Below are 19,793 nucleotides of genomic sequence, written 5' to 3' on the forward strand. Positions count from 1 at the left end.
TCTAACAGAGCAGATTCTGTTGTTTGACCGGCCTGAAAGCCATACTGTTGGGGGCAGATAAGATGTTTAGCTTGTAAGAAATTGTTTAGTCGCCTATAGAGTCACGCTCAGCTAACTTCGAAAACAGTGGCAATACCGAAATAGGACGGTAATTATTTGGGTCATTTTTGTTGCCTCCTTTGAATAAAACGGTAACGCGCGCGACTTTTAATTTGCTAGGGAATACACCAGAAAGTAGCATTCTGTTACAAATATGCGTAAGAGGGCCAGCAATAATATTTACAGCACATTTGATAGGAAAAGCAGCAACTTCGTCATCTCCAGGTGAGCAGGTGTTCCTAAATGAATTAATGATAGAAATAACTTCATCCACTGAAGTAGGGGACAAAAATATAGATTCAGTACTGCAAGAGGGTAAGTATGAGTCGACAGTCCGGGTTGAATGACAGCTAGCAGAAGGTCGGTATGCTCCGGCAGCTAAAAAGTGTTCATTCAGCATACTGGCAAGTGAAACTCCAGCATAATTCACCCCATTGACTTTCAGCTCAGAGGGAAGACAATTCTTCCTGTTCCCTATAATAACGTTAATACCTTGCCAAAGTAATTTAGGATTGTGTAAGATTGACGAAAACTTATTAATATAGAAAAAAGATTTAGCTTTCTTTAGATCTGAGTTTAATTTATTTCGAAACTTCTTAAACTTAACTAAATCATCCGGGCATCGCGTTTCCAAAAAACGAGAGAACATTTTGTTCTTTTCTTTAATTTGTTTCAAAAGTGCTCCTGTCATCCATTCTTTTCTAGCCTTTCTATGTTTTTTTATAGTTTGAGTTGGGAACGCGGCGTAATAGCATTCAAGCAGCTTCTGAATAAATATATCATAAGCACGGGACGAGTCATTTTCACCATATACATCTACCCAATTAATTGTAAGCAACAAGTGACAAAATCTGGAGATGCTCTTTTCATCATTAACTCTACGAGCGTGAACGGGTTTATTCATTTTAGTCGTATCAGGAAAAAGTGAAAAGAAAGGCAAGTGATCACTAATACCAGAAGAAAAAACACCGGATATGCAACTCTGAGGTGGGAAATTAGTGAAGCACAAATCAATTAATGTTTCAGAGTGCAAGGATATGCGAGTAGGCAATTCAATAGTATTGTCACAACCATTAGACAGCATTATTTCATTTAAATTATTCTTCAGAGCGTTATCCTCCAAAAAGTTAATATTGAAGTCACCTAGCACAATGATACGCCAGTTGTTTTGGTTTGCAAACTTCAGAAAACAATCAATGAAGCGAAAAAAATTGTCAGAATTTCCTTGAGGGGGGCGATGCACAACCATAATAGCAACTCTATGAAAAACAATGCAGACAGTTTCAAAATCAGTACAAACAAGTGAATAATCCGACAAGACCTCAAAGCACAAATAATTTTGCACATATAAAGATACACCACCACCACGTTTTCCATCTCGAAATACTGAAATGGGTTTGTAACCGGGAAACTCGCTGACATCTGCATTTGAGGTAAACCATGTTTCAGTGAAGGCAATAAGGTCAAAATTAAAGTTCAGTTTAGTTAATTCAGCTTCTACTTCTTCTGATTTATTTTTTAGGCTTTGACAGTTCAAGTGGTAAAGAGATAGTGTTTTGCGAGGATTGTAAGCACCGTCCTTTAGAAAGTCGGTGAATGACTCGGCAGTAAAATAAGCCATTGTTGAGCAGGCGTACTACGCAGACTCGCAGCAACAGTGATTAAACCATCTTATAAATGTCCTCCTCACAAGCGATCCTGATGGCTCGTGCACCAGGTTGATTTCGAGCGTAGATCTTTCCTTCCTTAGACCAGACGAAAGCGTACTTCATTTCCTTAGCCTTCATTTTAGCGAGCCACAGTAAATTCCTGCTAGAAGCCGTCAGGTTATCAAAGAATCGAATGTCATCTTCGCATTCTTTGCGCTTTGAAATCCAGTCTGTTTTTGTGGATCGGTTGGCAAAACGGATCAAAACCACAGGCACCTTGTCTGGTTGAGATGGAAGGCGGTGTAGCCCTTCAATGTCCTTTGCAACAAGTGTGGGCAAGTCAAGCTTCACAGCAAGGCTGTTTACTTTGCTCAGTAAATCTTCACCATCTGTCACAGGTATTCCATGTATTTCCATGTTTTGCCGCCTACTGTACTGGCTCAGATCGTTCAATTCCTGACGCAGTTTTTGAATTTGCTGCCCGTCCTGGTTTGCCTCAATGTCGTCAACTCTCATACGCAGGAGCTCGATTTCCTTGTCATGCCTATTAGATACTTCGAGAAATTTGTCATAGGTGTCAGACATATGTTGTACAGACATTTCAATGCTTGAAACGGTTTCCTTCAAGGATGTCAGATCATCCACTTTGGCCGTGAGATTTGCCAAAGCCTTACTAATCTCAGCAAGCTGTTTGCATAGGACAGCAGAAGATGCATTACTGCTGCTATCCTGACTGCGAGACGCCGAAGATCGACATGTCAAGCATTTCAAGGCTTTTCTTAATTCAGCATTTTTTGCTTTGAAACTCCGCTCCCCAACCCCTGCACACTTCCCTATATGAAACCTTTGACAGCAATCCGCACAAGTCAAATTCTTCACCATCTATAATGTCGTCGTAGCATGCAGAACAAGGATCAAACTTTTCAGATGACATTGCAAGCAAGACACTAGACCATGGGCAGCAGTGGCAGCAGTGGCGGCGTATGCACTGGCAGCTTAACAACAGTAAGAAAAGACAACTAACCTGCAAATTCAAAACAGTTGTTTGAGCACTCTTGTGCAACAACGTGCCACCGCCACCGCTGCCCGATGTGTGAAGGTTCTCGACGACTTGCGCAGCCTTATAGCCAGAAGGAAGGGGCGTATCTTCACGTGATGACAGCACGATAGGCAGCCGCACACGGTGCGTCAACGAAGCCAGCAGAATGCAGATCGCGCGTGATACGGAAATCCTTGCAGACGGACAGCAGCGAAGGAACTGCAAATTCCAAACAGTTGTTTGAGCACTCTTGTGCAACAACGTGCCACCGCCACCGCTGCCCGATGTGTGAAGGTTCTCGACGACTTGCGCAGCCTTATAGCCAGAAGGAAGGGGCGTATCTTCACGTGATGACAGCACGATAGGCAGCCGCACAAGGTGCGTCAACGAAGCCAGCAGAATGCAGATCGCGCGTGATACGGAAATCCTTGCAGACGGACAGCAGCGAAGGAACTGCAAATTCAAAACAGTTGTTTGAGCACTCTTGTGCAACAACGTGCCACCGCCACCGCTGCCCGATGTGTGAAGGTTCTCGACGACTTGCGCAGCCTTATAGCCAGAAGGAAGGGGCGTATCTTCACGTGATGACAGCACGATAGGCAGCCGCACACGATGCGTCAACGAAGCCAGCAGAATGCAGATCGCGCGTGATACGGAAATCCTTGCAGACGGACAGCAGCGAAGGAACTGCAAATTCAAAACAGTTGTTTGAGCACTCTTGTGCAACAACGCAAGCCGCTAACACCTCTGCTTAATAGAGCAATAAAAGTTTTTCCTCCTCCTCCTCTTTAGTACCTTGACCTCGATGTCGGACACTGATGTCTTTGAACCACATGGTTTACAAGCAGTTAGCAGGTCTTGAATAGGCGCATTCTCTCGTCGTTTGGTGACTTCATGATTAAAATTATTCAAAGGATCACCGAAGCCTTTAGGGCTGAATGGCCGTAGTAGGATGGCGGATCTCCCAGCCAGCCGTGGATGCTGCTGTACGGCTATAAACAGCTACTTGCATTCTGGGTGTCCAGAGGTGTGGATGTCATCGAAGGAGCGAACGCAACGTTATATACTGATGCCCCACGAATGCGCTTGTCGACAGAGCAGCTGATTGTGTAAATAGTTTGTATATATTACTTCTCCCCCTATCCTGTCTTCCTGTCCCTTCACCTCTTTTATTTAATTCTCCATTCTGCCTGCTATCCTTTATTTCCGCTGCCCCAGCTCAGGTGCTTCAGTATCGACGGCAGATGCCGAGGCTAGCAAAAATCTTTTCCTTCCTTTTTACTCTTATTTTATTAAAAAACCACTACCACCACCACAGAGCAGCTGAACCTCAATTCAAACCGACGTTATATGTAACTTTCTCAAGCTTCCGAGCCAACTAATTCTCCTCACCACTTTCCTGCTGTTGTCAGGAGCGTCGGCCAACTAAATTTGGAGTATCAACAAATGAAAAGTTGCCGCTGCAACAAAACATCGCGGTTACTCTCGCTTCATTGCCAATTCTGTTTTCTATTCCCATATCTGAAAGCACCTCGTTTAGCGTTTGCCGACAGCATCTTCACATTTTCGATGGTGTGGGTCACTTTTGCATGACTAACTTGTTCCTGGCTGATGGCGGCCTAGTGATCCATCGCAAGTCGAAGATATAGGCCCGCAGGGGAAGAATATTCCATGTTATCTTTACAATACCTGCGTGAATACATGGGCCACTTTGATGAAGGGTTCGAACCAGATGAAGCAGACCTGTTAGAACATTGAACAGCTATGCAGTCGTCTCAGTTTTAAGCAGGTTACCTTCCCTACCAATGATGACATGCTTAGCTATCAAGGCTATGTGTGCCGTCACCAAAGTGTCTGCCAAATGGGATTTAAAGAAGTATTGCTTCTTGTCCTTCAAAATATATTGGCTGACATTGTGAACGCTCCTTCGTTTCCTTTTGCAAGCATCACTCAGGCTGACAATTCTCACATAGCACGATTGTCGTTTCGCATACGTTTGCTGCACACAGGCTATAAAAGCCTTGAAATAAGTTTCTTTGTTCTACGGTGGCTTAGAACACATTCAACTGGGTGAGACGTGCTGCACGGAGTGCATGCTTTCCACGTCCAAGCGCACTCTTTCCTCTTGCGTCTATACACGGTGTAGGAACTGCTGAAAGAGTGGCAACAAGGCCCGCGCTACAATAATCTCTGAATAAATGAAGTTTCCCGGAAATCCGGACACTCACTTAAGCCACGTGTGCTTCAGTAGTAACCACGGAGTTGTGCCTAGCCGAGAAAGAAACATTGGTGAAGGACTTATCGAAAAAGTTGAGTAGATAATACACTTCCTGGCTTCATTGACAATGTTCTGTGCCTCCAGTTGAATGCACAGCTTCTCAAAGACCTGGCACGCAGTGATGTACTCATTTGGTTGAGCTTTCCAGCGCTTCGCGACGAGCCTCCTCCACAGTCAAAGATATAACCCAAATGGCACTAAAGACAAAATTGAGGGAAGGCCATAGTAACAGTGGCCAGTACGTTGTTAGGCATGTAATGCGAAATGGTTCTCTACGCCTATTTGCAAAGAAGGTTGTGACCCGGTAAAAGGCCGTTTTTCTTGCACTGTCGCGACGAAAAAAGATAAGCATAATGATCTCACTGGAGAGACGAAAATTGCACCGTGCGGATAGCGCAGCACAGTGCTTCGCGAACGCGCCTGACATTTTTTGCTATCGGCGTGTTCTTAATCGCCACGCCGAGCGTTGCTATATGCCGCTCCGGTGGCACGAAGCAGTTCTAATTTTTTTCGACGCGACTTTACTATGTGAACAGGGGGTCGAAAAACATGAGATTGTATTGCTATTACAAGAGTGCCTCAGGAATTGCCTGGTAAGAAATGTCGTTTTTCAAACCGAAACTCCAATAAGGGTCTCCATTGTTAAGTGCAGGAAATGATTTAAAAATAAACCACTAAACGTCGTAGTTGCGGCGCTCCTAAGGTTGACTGCTCCTCGCAGAAACTGCGGCGAGCCTGCACGTATTCATGCGTGTACTGTTAGTCTGTACTGTTACAGCACAGACAACAAGCGCACGCAAGCGGATAACTTGTCTTGCTTCTGGGCTTCTGCTTTTGCATTTTTCTCACCGAGGAGGCACAAGGCGGCTCATGCAGCTTTTTCGAATATCTTCAATTTCATCCGCAACTGCGACCGACGACAGTGACTTCGATTAATTTTTACCACACCCGGCAAAAACCCCTCAAGAATGTCGCATGACAGAGAAGAAATCGCCACACGCCGCACAACGTTCGCTTTTGCCGTGCATTGGAAGCAGAGGCGACATGAGCGTTCATACGCGGTTTGCGCGTTAGTGCTAGAGATATCTGGGCAGCATCTCGGCGACGCAATCGGGCCTAAAATTTCGCACCAGTTTCCGAAAGTACCACAGTACGACTTCCAACGCCTAATGCGCAACCGAGCCTTTGAGCAAATGTCGTCCGTATTCCATTCATTCGCAGTGGGTATCGCTTAAGGGTATTCATGCAGTGAGCCTTAGCCACATCATCTTCGGAACTTGCCTAACTGCGCGGTAAGCAGCCGCGTGCACGGGTCGTCTGCTATTGAACTTCATGAATGCTTATAATAACAGTACTGGCTCATTAAGAAAAGTTGAACATTGTCACAGTTATTTTTTGACGTACTCATTATGATAGGAATCACTGATGTGCAATGTTTTACGACTTTTCACTTCGACAACCGAGTTGGTAGACGCGACTTACCATTTCAGCTTGTGCGTTCTTTTGCACTCAGTGGTTTGCATGTCTGCCTTTAACCCCTTACACCTGCTTTAATTTCAGGCTTCGTTCACTGCACTCTATAATTTTGTATTTCTTTATTTAGTGTCGGTTAGGCCAGAAAGCTTGTCTGTGAGAAAATAAAAAAGTTTCCTTTGAACAGATACTTTAGCACTTCTGCTTCTTAATCTCGCTCGCGCTGATCCAAACCTTCAGAGAGGGTGGCTTGACTAACTGTGCGGTGGCCAGCAACATCTGGTTCGAAAACTTGGTGGAGCTCGCCACCGCGGTTCTTGCAGCCTGCTCTAGCAGCGTCACTACAGGGCCCTACCTGCAGTTTGCGACAACCTCAGCCTCTCGCCACCGCAGGGTGAAAATTATTGTTGTTCTGCACGTGCAAAATGCGCACACCCACTCAAGGGTATTGTGGCACTATGACACTTTTACTGCGTTTGTAGTATACTCATCTTTTCCATAAGATTCAGCAGTGTGTATTTTTGTGTGTGTTTCTCCTTGTCCATGTGTGTTAAGCAAGTGGCCTCTAGTGTATGTACTCCTCCGACCACAGATTCGGTATTGGCCAACCGCTACTCTGACGCTCCACAAACAACACCTCCTATCATCAACCTCCAGTAAATCTCCACACGCAGCCAGAATCCCACTTGCACCATTCTGAAGGCTGCCCACCAACCAACAACCCCGAGAATCTCACGCTCTAGCTGTACGTAAACGCCGAGCCAAAATCATCTTCAAAGAAGCGATGGAGGGGGTTCAACCTAAATACAAACATGCAACCAGTGCTGCTTGAGTAAATTTCTTTTAACGCATCGTGTAATTCTCTGCGCATTTTTTTGTACATCTGTAATAAATTTTCTTCTTTATTATGGCGTTCTGTGCATTTTGTATGCAAATGAAATCTCGCGCGCTCAAGGCACCTGCAACGAGCTGGCACGCTCAGAAGAAGAGTAAGAAGAACGTGCCTGGTCGCAGAACGTATCACGCTCTCCTTCTGTGCTTCTTGCGTTCATTGAGCAAAAGAAAAGCAACCCTCATTGACTGCCATGCAGCCCATAGCCCTCCCGGTCTCTCGACACCGCTTCGACGAGCAGCAAGAGACCGACAGCTGGCCCCAGAGAGAGCGGCCCGGGATCGAGCACTCCGAGCCACGCCAGCAGGCACGGGACCAGGCACTTAGAGGGGACGCCGAACGCGAGTCCTCGCCTCCAGAGGATGCGTCGCACGCGGGTCGCTATCTACGCTACGCCTCGTTCGTGGTCAGCCTGGCCGCAGCCACATCGGCGACGCTGGTAGTCACGCCCGTCGTGCTTCTGGGCCGCCTTAAAATCTGTCAGGACGGCTGCCTCACCCCAGACGAAGATCTCAGACGCTCCCTGAACATCAGCGTGCGCCCATGCGACGACTGCTACGGGTAAGCGTTAACACTCTTTCTTACCGCGATTGCTTTAAGGCTCACGTCCTGCAGAATATCCGGTGGCGTAGCCGCCGGTGGTAGCAGCGTTGTGAGCGAAAAAGCGGGCGGCCCACCTTCAACCCAGTTAACGTGATATTGTGACTTTTTACAACCTGCCCATCCAACTTTGAGCAATCTGCTCACCGTGGCATATGCAAGTTAAACTATTATTTGTCGCAAAACGTTCTTCGGGAAGAGCAACCAGGGTCCCACAAGCCCAACCGGTGGCCATATTTTTAAGCTACTACCTTTCCCCGTGGTGGTGCATGGCTTCACACCTGCGCTGGTAGTGATATGTGGAGTATCCGCGATTTGGGCATGTAAAGTAGAAAACGACCAATTTCTCGTGATTCGTGCGTAGGCAAAGCATATATAGGCAACAGAGAAAGAGTACTTACGCGGAAGGCATTTCTAATGTTATAGCATTGCATTCCTAAGGTCAGATTAAGCGTTAGGTGACGATGAAAGACAGAAACAACAGTGATCGCGTCTGCGAAGTGATACCCAGAGGGCCACAGGCTGGTCAAGGGACCCATTAGAGCAAACGTGTCATTACCCGTCTAGAGGAGCTTAAGTGTTCGCTCAAGATTTTCCAATAAGAATCGAAGTTAAAGGTTGAAAATGGCATAGTTATAATATTCCATTATTTGTGACGCTAAAATGGCCACACGGCATTAAACATGTTATCAGTAACAAATGGTATGAAACGTTAAAAAAGCATGATGTTCGGTTGTGTGCAAAAAGTCGCGTAACTTTCGAGCGCTAACAATTTTCGTCAATCACAAGTGGAAAATTGAGTCGTCTTTGAAATATAGGCCTGCATGTTGAAGAACACGGTCGCGCACCAGCGAATTTCCTGAGCATGTCCACAGCAGGTGGTGGACAATGGTATCGTAAGCGGGTGCTTTGCATTGAGGGCATTTTTTCCGGCGCAGGAATGTTTTCACTTGGCACTGGTGGCGAACTGCCTGCATGAGGGCTACCCCGACGCGGAGCCGCCTCGCAGAGACCTCCCCCACCGTGATAGCTTATAAGGAAGGAAGTAGGTGCACGTGATAAGAGCTCGCGCACTCTGCCTGAGAAACGCGGAAGGTGTTAAATTGGTCAGAAGTAAATCTGGTGGCAAAGAGGTCGGGGGAATTTGTGGTGCGTCTGTTAAACGAGAAAGCACGTCAGCGGCGATGTTTGGAGATCTGCGCCAGCTTGAAGCCAGTTGATGAGTATTGGCACCGGGAAGGATTGACAAGCAGCATATATGGCCTGGGAAATCCGAAGGTACCACGGATTTTCTATAGATGGTTTTATGCTTCATGGAAATGAGTAATAATGAGCACCTGGTTACAAGGAAGGTCGGAAAGTAAAGCTGGTATAGAATTTACAATTTCTCGCAGTTGAAGGCAAGGGGACATGAAGTGTGTGTACAGTAGGTATGGGGGCTTTTGAAAGGAGTGTGTTGGACATATAAAAGCAGTTGATCCCCCAATAGGCTTATGGCGACATCTATATAATGAATATCACCATCATGTTTCGCACAAGAAGCTGGTGGTAATGGCAAAGAGAACTTTTGACTGGAGAGCAGGCACGTTTGAAGGAATGGAACCGTAGTCCCGTGGAGGCGCCTTAGGCTCGAACGTGGGACGAAGGAAACCTTTCATTGCTCTGTTGGTTAGCCGCTGTGTAATTCGGCCAGGGTGTTGAGCTGCGCACACTCCTGCAGCAGACAAATAGGAGTTACTCGTGGTATGCCAGTAATGACTCGCATGGCTTTGTGGTTGAGTGCCTCAAGTGTGGGCCATTGTCATTTCGTAAGTTGTTGGAACTGAGCCTGGTATAGGAGCTGAGGTTCAAGGCCGCCCGAACGAGTTGCCCAGCTGTATCTGAGAAGGCACATCAAGATACATTGGCTATTCTGCGAATGATGCCGCATGTGTTCAGAACGCTGTTGCGCATAGCTGACAACCAAGCCGGGCCTTTGCCTGAAGCATTAACATGCAGGTCCGAAACATTTGTATGTTCCACTTAAGGAAGTGGTGCATTGTCAATAATGATAGCGAATGAGTGGCTTTGAAAATACGGTGGCCAGCGTTATTGCCATAACGGGACATAGCAAGAGGCTGAGAGAGGTTGAGGGAGAGGCCAGTGTTGGCAAGAAATTTGTGAGGGTTGTGGGCATGTTGCATGGAGTCTTGCTCCCGGCATGCCGTGGTGCCTCTCAGAGTGGCACCGTCACGGCGAAGCCTAGCCAGCTCAGGAGCGAAGCATAAGAGCTGTTCGCGACATCGAGAGCTCTCCAGCATTCAATGTTCGGGCTCGCCAGAGCTACGAGCTCCAATCTAGCTCTCGCCAGCGCAGGAGGCACTGTGCCGCGATGATGGCCGCTACAACCTGACTAGAGGATTAACAGTATTATTAAGCAAGTAATTTTAAGCCGCGTATCTCCTAGCTGAACTGTGGCACCCTCCGCTTTAAAGCCGTGATTACAGTGTCATTTTCTTTCTTGACGTCGCCAGTTTGAATCAAGTGGTGGCTAAAAAAGTGTTGCACTTTTAACTTTAAATTTCTGAAAAGAGACAAAATCAAATCACATATTTTACTACCGAACATATGTCAACATAGCCAGCAAAAGGCTTAAATTGAACTTTCACTAATAAATACGGCGGTCGTCTAATCGTCCTTCTAAGCTCGTAGGATACTGGACGCGGCGCCTTAATCGTACCTATTGCCTCGGCGGCTTCCATTGTCCCTTCGTATTCGTAGTGTTCCTCAAGAGAAGCAAACAGCTGGAAGCATATCATCAAAGCATGAGCTTAGTTGAGCACTCTGGTACCAGCATTTAAAAAGCAGCGCGATTTCAGTTCACGTTTCTTTTAGCTAAGCACAACACGGAAATAACATAAAAGTGCAACCGGTGGTTGTCACTTCAAGTCTTCCTTATAGGCCATGGCTTTAAAACGTTCGGATGTAGGGGCTTGATTTTGCGGACTACTGGGTAAAGTATGTGCATTCAGCTTGAAAGCCAGCTTCACCAACAGGGCGCAAGATGCTATAAAAGAGATAGCCTTCTGTTAACCTTGATAAAATCCTACTACAGAATCAGGTTTTCTAGGTCATCTTCTTCACTACTTGAGGCACCCGTCGAATCTGGCAAGCAGACGCCAGAGGAGGAAATGTCCTCACGTTCCCAAGGTATGAGGCTTGCGGACAGGTCTAGTGCAGCGTATTTCGGACCCTACGAGTTTGGAGAATGCAATGTGTGACGACGATATTGCTCTGGTTTGAAGTCTTGGGCGCCACTGGCGAATTTGGATGGACGTGAAATTCAGGAAAACTTTTCTCCTGTGTGATGTCATTACACCTTAAAGAACCCCAGATGGCGGAATTGAATGCAGCATCCTCCGCCGCCCCGTTTGTAATCGCCCACATGCACTCTTGCCAACTGAAGCTTCAGACATAATATGACAACCGGCATGTCCAACACATGCCACCACTGCGTGCAGCAGACAGCTGAAGCGGACGCCGTTCTTTACTCCACGCGATGAAAGAACGGCGCCCGTACGACACGAGAACGCAGAAATATTTGCCTTCAAGCCGCGTATTTTCAATCCACAGGCACGTGTGCAAAGGTTGGGACAGCAGCGACAACCTCTACCTTGACCCTTTGGAGAAGTACAGGGCAGCTTTCAGCCGGCGCCTCATCCGAGAAATCCTCCTCCAGAAGATACCTGACCACTCCATCAGATCGAGGGGAAAGGCTGCAGGTTTCCTTTTCCTCTGTCTCAGCAAGGTGAGCATCGCGGGTGACGGAAATTGAAAGATGACTGGAATTCGCGATCGATTAGTTAGACGAGAGCAAAATGTTTTTGCGAATGAGCTTAGGTGTTTGATTTGCGGCTGAATGAATGGGCAGTCTAATTATAATATCAAATGAGCGATGATACGCTATTCTGCTTTAACCCTTTTGGGCCTTGAATTTTTTAGCTCCGTCGGCAATTTTCTGCACTGTGGTTTTACAATATCTAAGGCCCGATAACCACGCGCTAAAAATTAAAAGCTCACGCTAAGAGTATTGATTTTAAGGTAGAGTGTCAAACCGGACATCAGGGCTCAGTGGATTTAAAATGCCGAATAGGCCCTCTTGGTTGCCGCAATTCAAAAATACAGAAGTGAACGAAAAAATAGACGGATCTTTGAGGTGCGACAAATGACACGGCGCTCTCACGTTTACGATGTTTTTGTATCATTTCTCCTCGATCTTGTCGCGAATAGATGTCGGTTCCCGCTAAAAGTACATCACGTCAACAACACAAGTTCAAAAATTGCTATCCTTCCTGGAAGGCGATTATGAACGGGTCGAAGAATTTTCCCTACATCTGTAACGTCCTCATCTATTGAACTTCATGAAGCGCTTCAGTAACTCTAAGCGTGGAGCCCAGCACTTCTAAGTTCTCAGATTGCCCGAAGCACAATCCATCTGGCTTGTGCCTGTTTTCAAACCACCTGTTTGCTGTAGAAAAATTCTTATAGTGGGAGCAAATCTTTCGTGCCTGCATCTTGACTAAATGCTGTTCTGTACACGCGTTAACAAATTTTTCTCATCCTTAGGCTTATGCGGCACGGAAATCTCTCGTCCTCGGAGCAAGCAGAAGCTGTTCGTGAGCACACTAAACACGCGATCTCAAGACAAAATAGCCGAACACAGCCCAAGAGAAATAAGTGAACAGTGATACTGATAGCATATGGGATTCCAGAGTACCTATCCTACTAAAAAGTGGAATGTTCGTCAATTACTTAGTCGCGATCGAAAAATTTGTGCTTTGGTGTCAAATGTCGCCACAAGCGCCGAAAGGGTTAATCATGTTTTCAGTCCCTGCTTTTCAAGGGGCAAATATAAATATCATGACGATTTAGTTTCTTCGTTGATTTCACTCTGATGAAACTAGGAAGCTGACAGGGCATGCTAGCCGCAGCTGGTCCACGAACAGGGTTCACTGGAAGACAAAAATTAGGCCTTTTTCTTGCACTGAACTTAGTTGACGAGAAGTTGATGATGACGTCCGAAAAGATTCAAAACGCTGGGAATTGAGAACGTTCAACAGGATGATACATCATTTTGAGGCCGGCACCCTTGTATACTGCATTTTATCCTTTAATAAGGTGTCAATTGATGCTTAGCGGAATGCTGTAGAGAGCTGCTGTATATTAGAGAGTGAGGAAGGGGAATATTCATTAAATGTTCTTAAAGCACACTAGTATTTTCTTTCAAAGATAAAATAACTGTTTTCTAAATGTAGTGATGTCTCCGAGGCAATTTTTTAAGGAGGTAAGTATGTGAAAAAATAAACATTCAGGAACCTGGGCGCTCAAGTCGTTTACCTCAGTTTTTTTTTTTGCAACGAATAAAACGTCAAGTAGCGTGTCCCGGCAGGCAAGAAGCCCATTGTGGGTTCTGCACGTCTCTGTCCACTTCGTCTATTTCGAAGTCACTGCAGCCCTCACAAAAAGCGTCCCTGCTGCCGTACTGATATACGGCACATCTTCTGCCTACCACGCTGATGTCATGTGCGCCGGTAACGCAGGCAGTGGCACGCCGTATTTTGTTAGGCGATCTTAAAAACTATAGAGAAGGAGCTACTATCTCGACCTTGTCTACACTCTATACACGAGTTTGACTGTACAGAGATCTAAAAAGGGAGTAAGTTGTTTTCTAGCTCGCTTCATTTTAGGGCCAGAGAAGCCGGTTCAAGCTTCAGGGCAGATTGTCGTCACTAAAAACAGGGAATATTTATATTTGTACGCTATACAAATTCCCAGTTCTAAACGCGCAAAATTCTAACAGTTACAATATTTGAACTGAGAATTCGACCACCTATATTTGCTGACCTCGAGACCTCCGGAACTGCGTCTGAAAGCCACTTCACATTGCTAACTGCATCAAATTACAGTTTTGAGGTAGGAGTGCGCCTCCGTGGCCAATAGTAAGCATTTTGTATCATTGGTGACTGAAATCTACTCCTGCAGTTGGTCGCAATACCATTCCCTTAAAACGGAATGCGATAAAGGCCAGCTTACTCCCTTTTTGAGCTCATATAAGTTATACATGTTTAGAGTCCAGTACCTTCGCACGGGACGTCTTCTGAGTCAAGTGCCGAGGGGCCAGCTTTGGTTAATCACGTGGCTCTGCTGATGCGTTTTGGAAATTATTTGTCGCGTAAATCGCACCGGCTGTCAGGCAGCCATCGTTCCGCCTCCATCACAAGACTCAGGCACTCTTCATAACTTTAAAGCAGTTTATGCGGAGTAGTTATTCCTTACGACCTGGCTCCGTACTTGCGTGCACGCCGCTTGTGTCCATTGTAAATGAACCTCGGAGAAGCGCGCCCGATTCTAGCTTCCTTGTGAATGAATTCTGCAGGAACTGAAGGTATCTCGAACTGAATTATGGCTTAAGCTGACTGCTGTTAGCTGGTTCTGTTTCACGGCCGCCAGCTAGGGTACGCAGCTTATAGGATACTGGCTATTAGCGTTTCGTCACCTCATAGGACCCGTCCCACTGGTCTGCCAAAGAAGCTGTGGGTGAATAAGCTGGAGAGCCCTATCGCCAACGCCGATCTGCACTGGTCGTCTGCCCTTGTCAGACTGCCGCTGTTGTCCCATTCTAGCGATGTCTAGGTGTTCCCTTCTTCCCTCCGTCAGGTTGGCCTTCATAAGGCTGCGGAGGCCCTGTGCGTACTTCTTCCAGCTCTGACCTGCTGCTGTAGCATTATCCAAAATAGAGTTCTCTATCGGGAATGTGATTACGACTAGCTCAGTTGGTAGAGCATGAGACTTAAAAGAAAGCCATGCCTTCGGGTCAAAGGGTGCGTGAACCGCGGCTCACCCAACAAGCAACACAAGTTAATATAGCGAGAGCGGTGCATTTATTGCCGCAAGCGAAGAAAAAAAAAACCCTCGTCTACGCGAGGTTACCAAAGGCAAAGTATAAGCAGGGCGATAGGCACTAATCCGAAAAAGCATAGAGATTCTGGGCGCAAGCGCCTGTTAAAGCACTTGCGTCACCATTTTACCGTCTTAAGCCTATCCTTCGCCGAAGCAAAAAGCCCCCGCACTTGGTGATGCCTGCTCTTATAAAGCAAGGTTTCCACCCCTTCAGGAGCTTCTGTGTATGTGGCAGATCTGCAGGTTACGTGCGTCGCTTGATAAGCACTCGTGGGCCGGTTGGCCTACTATGGATAGAGGTGAACATAGTCTGTGCGGCAAGGAAGCGGCAGTGGAAATGAAAAAAAAAATGGAAGATTTGCGTAGTTATGTCAGATCAGATTTAAGTACGTTAACAATCCGGCTTTCCCTTCGGTTCCGGTGTTCGCATCAAGTGTTCACAGATGCCAGTTGTTCAGATAGCGATAGTGGGTTAATGTTCATATATTCGGAATCGGCCATTCTCTACATTCATCCATCCCTGGCAGTCGTCCTGCCACTTCTGGCGCAGTGGTGAAGCGCTAACGCTGCGCCAGTGCCCTGTTACGGTCGTTGCTGTCATCGGAAGAACTTGGCTTGCGATCCAGGTTGCTCTTCGCGAGCAGCCTCTCACGATTAATTGAGCTGCCGCCTGACAGGACAGATCTTGCTGGGGTCGTTGCTTTAGCCTGTATGCAGGCTACAGACCGCCGGATGCCCTAATCTACCACTTCATGAACCTACAGGATCATATGTCTTATTTTTAAAAGAAAAAAAAATGCTCTTGGTAGGTGATCCAAATCTGCCAGGTATTTGCAGGGACCGCATCCAAGGGTGCGGTAAATCTGGGAATAGCGCGGACATTATGCTTCATAGCTTGGTTACCCTAGATTTGGATGAAATTCTAAATGAACCAACTCGTGTAAACGGACCTACTCGCTTCATCGTCTTTAATACTGGACCTAGATTTTCTTAGTCGCCGCGGTGGCTCAGTGGTTATGGCGCTCGGCTGCTGACCCGAAAGACGCTGGTTCAATCCTGGCCACGGGTCACGGATATTCCCGAATAACCGTCGGACCGAAAGAATGGACTAGGCGACAGGTGTACCCACACAGATGCACTTTTAATACACCCTACGTGACACACACACTAGCACACGAAAATAACAAAACTAACACAAAACACAAGGACTATCAATACACACGACCCGGTAACACTGCTACTAGCGTCTACTACTAGCGTTCTACTGGTAGCGGTCGGCGTTCGTGCTCGCGGTTGGCTCGGTACGGCTGCGGCGTTGTATGGATCCAGTAACCGTCGTCGAGGCGGCGTTCGACGTGCTTGGGCTGGCGTCGCTGGCGGCGTCTTTGGCTGCGTCTTATAAGCTCCCGGTCCAAGCGCCCGTGGAGTTGATGCCGGTGTTGTTGGCGTTGGGGGCACCACCCAGACGGGTGGCAAGAGCGCTGGCGATACCCCTTGCCGTAGCAGATGGTAGCGGCCTCCGTTGACTCCCCGGAACTGGCTCAGGCACGGCAGGAAGTGCATGATGCGAAGCCGTAGAACGCGAGCTCACCGGAGCAGTAGCCGGCGTCGCTCTCTTCCAGCCGAAGCGTCCCTGACCCGCCGGAGCCTCCGCTTCTCTTTTCTCCCCCCCCCCCCCACCCCACCCCGTGCATTGCTCCCCCTCGCCCTTTTATAGCCTTGGCGTTAGTCCACGTAAGACTTGTCGTCGTCTTCTCCTCTTCTCCACCAGTCATCTCTATCCACCACACCGAATGCTTCTCCACCTCACCGAATGCTTCTTCTTTATTCTTCGGGTAATCCACGTCGTCTTCTTCACATCTCTTTCCTTCATTATTTTTTTTAGACTCCTTATTATATGTCGCACCGTGGCGGTTGAATTTCGATGGAGGCGGAAATGGGCGAAATTTTCGGAGTCCTTCCCTGAGGCGCCCCTGATAAGTTGAGGCACTTACTTGGGCCGGTAAACCTCGCTAAATCAAACCTAGGTTTTCCTTACCCGCCACTATTCCATGCGAACTGCGTTCGTTGAAACAGGCCTTTTCACGTCACCTGGTAAAAGTATGTTAAAGTTAGTCAAATACTGTTCCTTTAACCAAAAATGTGAGTCATGTACTCCCTTCAAGGATTATTAAAGGGCTGATGATGTGGCATTGATTGAACACATTGAAACTTGTTTATCCGGTTTTAGTGAAAGTGATGAGGTTTGTAAGCTGTGGGAGCCATTTTTTAAATGTGTCAGTAATTCACATCTCTTTCCTTCATAATTTTTTAGACTCCTTATTATATGTCGCACCGTGGCGGTCGAATTTCGATGGAGGCGAAAATGGGCAAAATTTCCGGAGTCCTTCCCTAAGGCGCCCCTGATAAGTTGAGTCACTTACTTGGGCCGGTAAACCTCGCTAAATCAAACCTAGGTTTTCCTTACTATTCCATGCGAACTGCGTTCGTTGAAACAGGCCTTTTCACATCACCTGGTAAAAGTATGTTAAAGTTAGTCAAGTACTGTTCCTTTAACCAAAAATTTGAGTCATGTACTCCCTTCAAGGATTATTAAAGGGCTGATGATGCGGCATTGATTGAACACATTGAAACTTGTTTATCTGGTTTTGGTGAACGTGATGAGGTTTGTAAGCTGTGGGAGCAATTTTTTTAAATGTGTCAGTAATGTGTAGGTGGTTTCGGGTAAAAATAAGTGAAATAAGTGGACAAACACACACCTTGGATGAGGCGTAAGGTTATCCAACTTGAAAGAAAACTAAAACGAGCGAGGAAAAATAACTGCCTGTCCGCCATTATTCATACGCTTAAAAATAATCTAGAGTGCGCAGTTAGTGAACGGAAGAATATGTTCTTTGCCACAACGTCACTTCGTCTTGTTGGATATGATCCCTGTAAATTTTGAAATTATCTGAGCGTTAGTAAAACGAGTATTAAAGAACATTTAGTGAATAGAGATACAATGATTGTTCCTATAGACACTGCGCAGAGTTTTAATTCTTATTTTAAAAGCGTATTTGTCCAAAACAGGTTTACAATGTGTGCATAACGCGTCATACTTTCGAGCGTCAGAAGTAGACTTTATTAGTATCCCTGGGCTATATTCTTTTCCTTTAGAATTGAAACGTAGACCAGTCCCCGGTCCTAATATTTTAACGAATGAGTTTATGCGGCTCAATGCTGAAATCGCTTCAGAGTTCTTTTTTTGTGTTTTTTCAGAAAATCACTGCTGTCGTAAAAACTTCCGATTGAGTGCAAGACAGCTCGAGTTGTTCTCATCTTTAAGGAAGGAGCCTGCTCTGTAATACAAAATTACCGTCTGATGTCTTTGACTTCTGCATGCTGTAAGGTGTTGGTACACATTACTGCAAAACAAACAATTTTTATCAAGAACAATCTCCATTAGGCGAATTTCTACACGGTTTTAGAAATGGCTATTTAACAGTGACACATTTACAATCCGCCGCGATAGCTCAGTTGTTATGGCGCTCGGCTGCTGACCCGAAATACAAGGGTACGATCCTGGCCATGGCGGTCGAATTTTGTTGGAGGCGCAATTCTAGAGGCCCATGTACTGTGCGATATCTGTGCACGTTAAAGAACCACAAGTGGTCGAAATTTCCGGGGGCCTTCACTTCGGCGTCTCTCATAGCCTCAGTCGCTTTGGCACGTTAAACCCTATGAACGAAACCAAACCGCAGTTTGCTGCAAGAGTGAATACTTTTGCTAAAGCATTAGACATCAGTGCTAAGATAGACGTCATCTTATGGACTTTAGTAGATCATTTGATATAGTTCATCACAGAATACTAATTCATATACTATAAACGTGAATATACCACACATTTTAATATCATGGATTGCAGACTATCTTACTAATACTGTGCAGTTTGTTTCAGGTGATGGCTGCAGCTCCAGTATTCTCCCAGTCATCTATGATGCGCCCCAAGGAAGTGTCTTGGGGCCTTTGCCTTTTCAGCTTTACGTGAATGATATTGTCACTTTTGTTACCTCAGGGACACATATACGCTCGTTTGCTGATGATTGTGTGGAATTTTGTCAAATTTTTTTGCTTGGAATCAAAAGGCTCTTGGTCTGAAGCTAAAAAATGAGCGTGATTGCTGCAGTGAGTTTGCCATGGTTAACACGGGAAAAACAGTTTAGTCCCAAACAACAAATAAAAAAAATCCACTAAACCACGCGCATACTCTTAGATCGCCACAAAAGCAGGTTAATCGCTACAAATAACTAGGTGTAACAATAACAATCTTTCCTGGAATGCGCACATAAAGCACTCATGTTCTACCGCGTTTAGAAATCTATATTCCCTGAGGTATAAACGTAGCAATTCTCTTCCTAACGTAAAACTAATGACATATAACGCATACATCATGCCAAAGCTCGAATATGCTTCAATTGTATGGGATCCAATTCCTAATCTTAAGATGAACAATATACATAGTGTTTAGAGAAAAGCTGTTCAGCTTAATTATTCGAAGTTTAAAATCGCCGACTCCCCCACTCAGTTAATGGCGGCTACTGATAGCGAATCACTTGAAACTCGAAGGAGAAAACATCGAATTTACTCTTTGCTTGACCAGAAGCCAGCTTTGATTTCTGCTGAGTACTTATCCTCTTCATTATCACAACATACTCGGCATCGTCACATTCATTAACAAAGTAATATGCGAAAACGAACTTTTTTAAATATCGGGTTTTTCGCGGAGAATATCCGATTGTGCTCATGTTATGGCGTTGTTTTAGTTTGTTAACACTTGTCACTTTT

The 19,793-nt window shown here is 46.0% G+C and overlaps 1 protein-coding gene across 1 annotated transcript; it reads left to right on the forward strand.

The window, feature by feature from the left end:
• The first annotated feature begins 7,546 nt into the window (after window positions 1-7,546).
• Window positions 7,547-19,014, forward strand: LOC144105494 (uncharacterized). The gene is made up of 3 exons (XM_077638617.1): window positions 7,547-7,991; window positions 11,643-11,817; window positions 18,907-19,014. The coding sequence occupies exons 1-3, from the start codon at window positions 7,624-7,626 to the stop codon at window positions 18,994-18,996; spliced, it is 633 nt and encodes a 210-aa protein (XP_077494743.1). The 5' UTR covers window positions 7,547-7,623; the 3' UTR covers window positions 18,997-19,014.
• The last annotated feature ends 779 nt before the right edge of the window (window positions 19,015-19,793 follow it).

Source organism: Amblyomma americanum, chromosome 9 (genome assembly GCF_052857255.1).
Source record: "Amblyomma americanum isolate KBUSLIRL-KWMA chromosome 9, ASM5285725v1, whole genome shotgun sequence".
Taxonomy (NCBI): Eukaryota; Metazoa; Arthropoda; class Arachnida; order Ixodida; family Ixodidae; genus Amblyomma; species Amblyomma americanum.

Coding starts and splice junctions, on each gene's coding strand:
- LOC144105494 (XM_077638617.1), top strand. CDS start 7,624: ATGCAGCCCATAGCCCTCCCGGTCTCTCGACACCGCTTCGACGAGCAG. Junction 7,992..11,642: donor CCATGCGACGACTGCTACGG/GTAAGCGTTAAC, acceptor TTCAATCCACAG/GCACGTGTGCAAAGGTTGGG. Junction 11,818..18,906: donor TTTTCCTCTGTCTCAGCAAG/GTGAGCATCGCG, acceptor AGTTTGTTTCAG/GTGATGGCTGCAGCTCCAGT.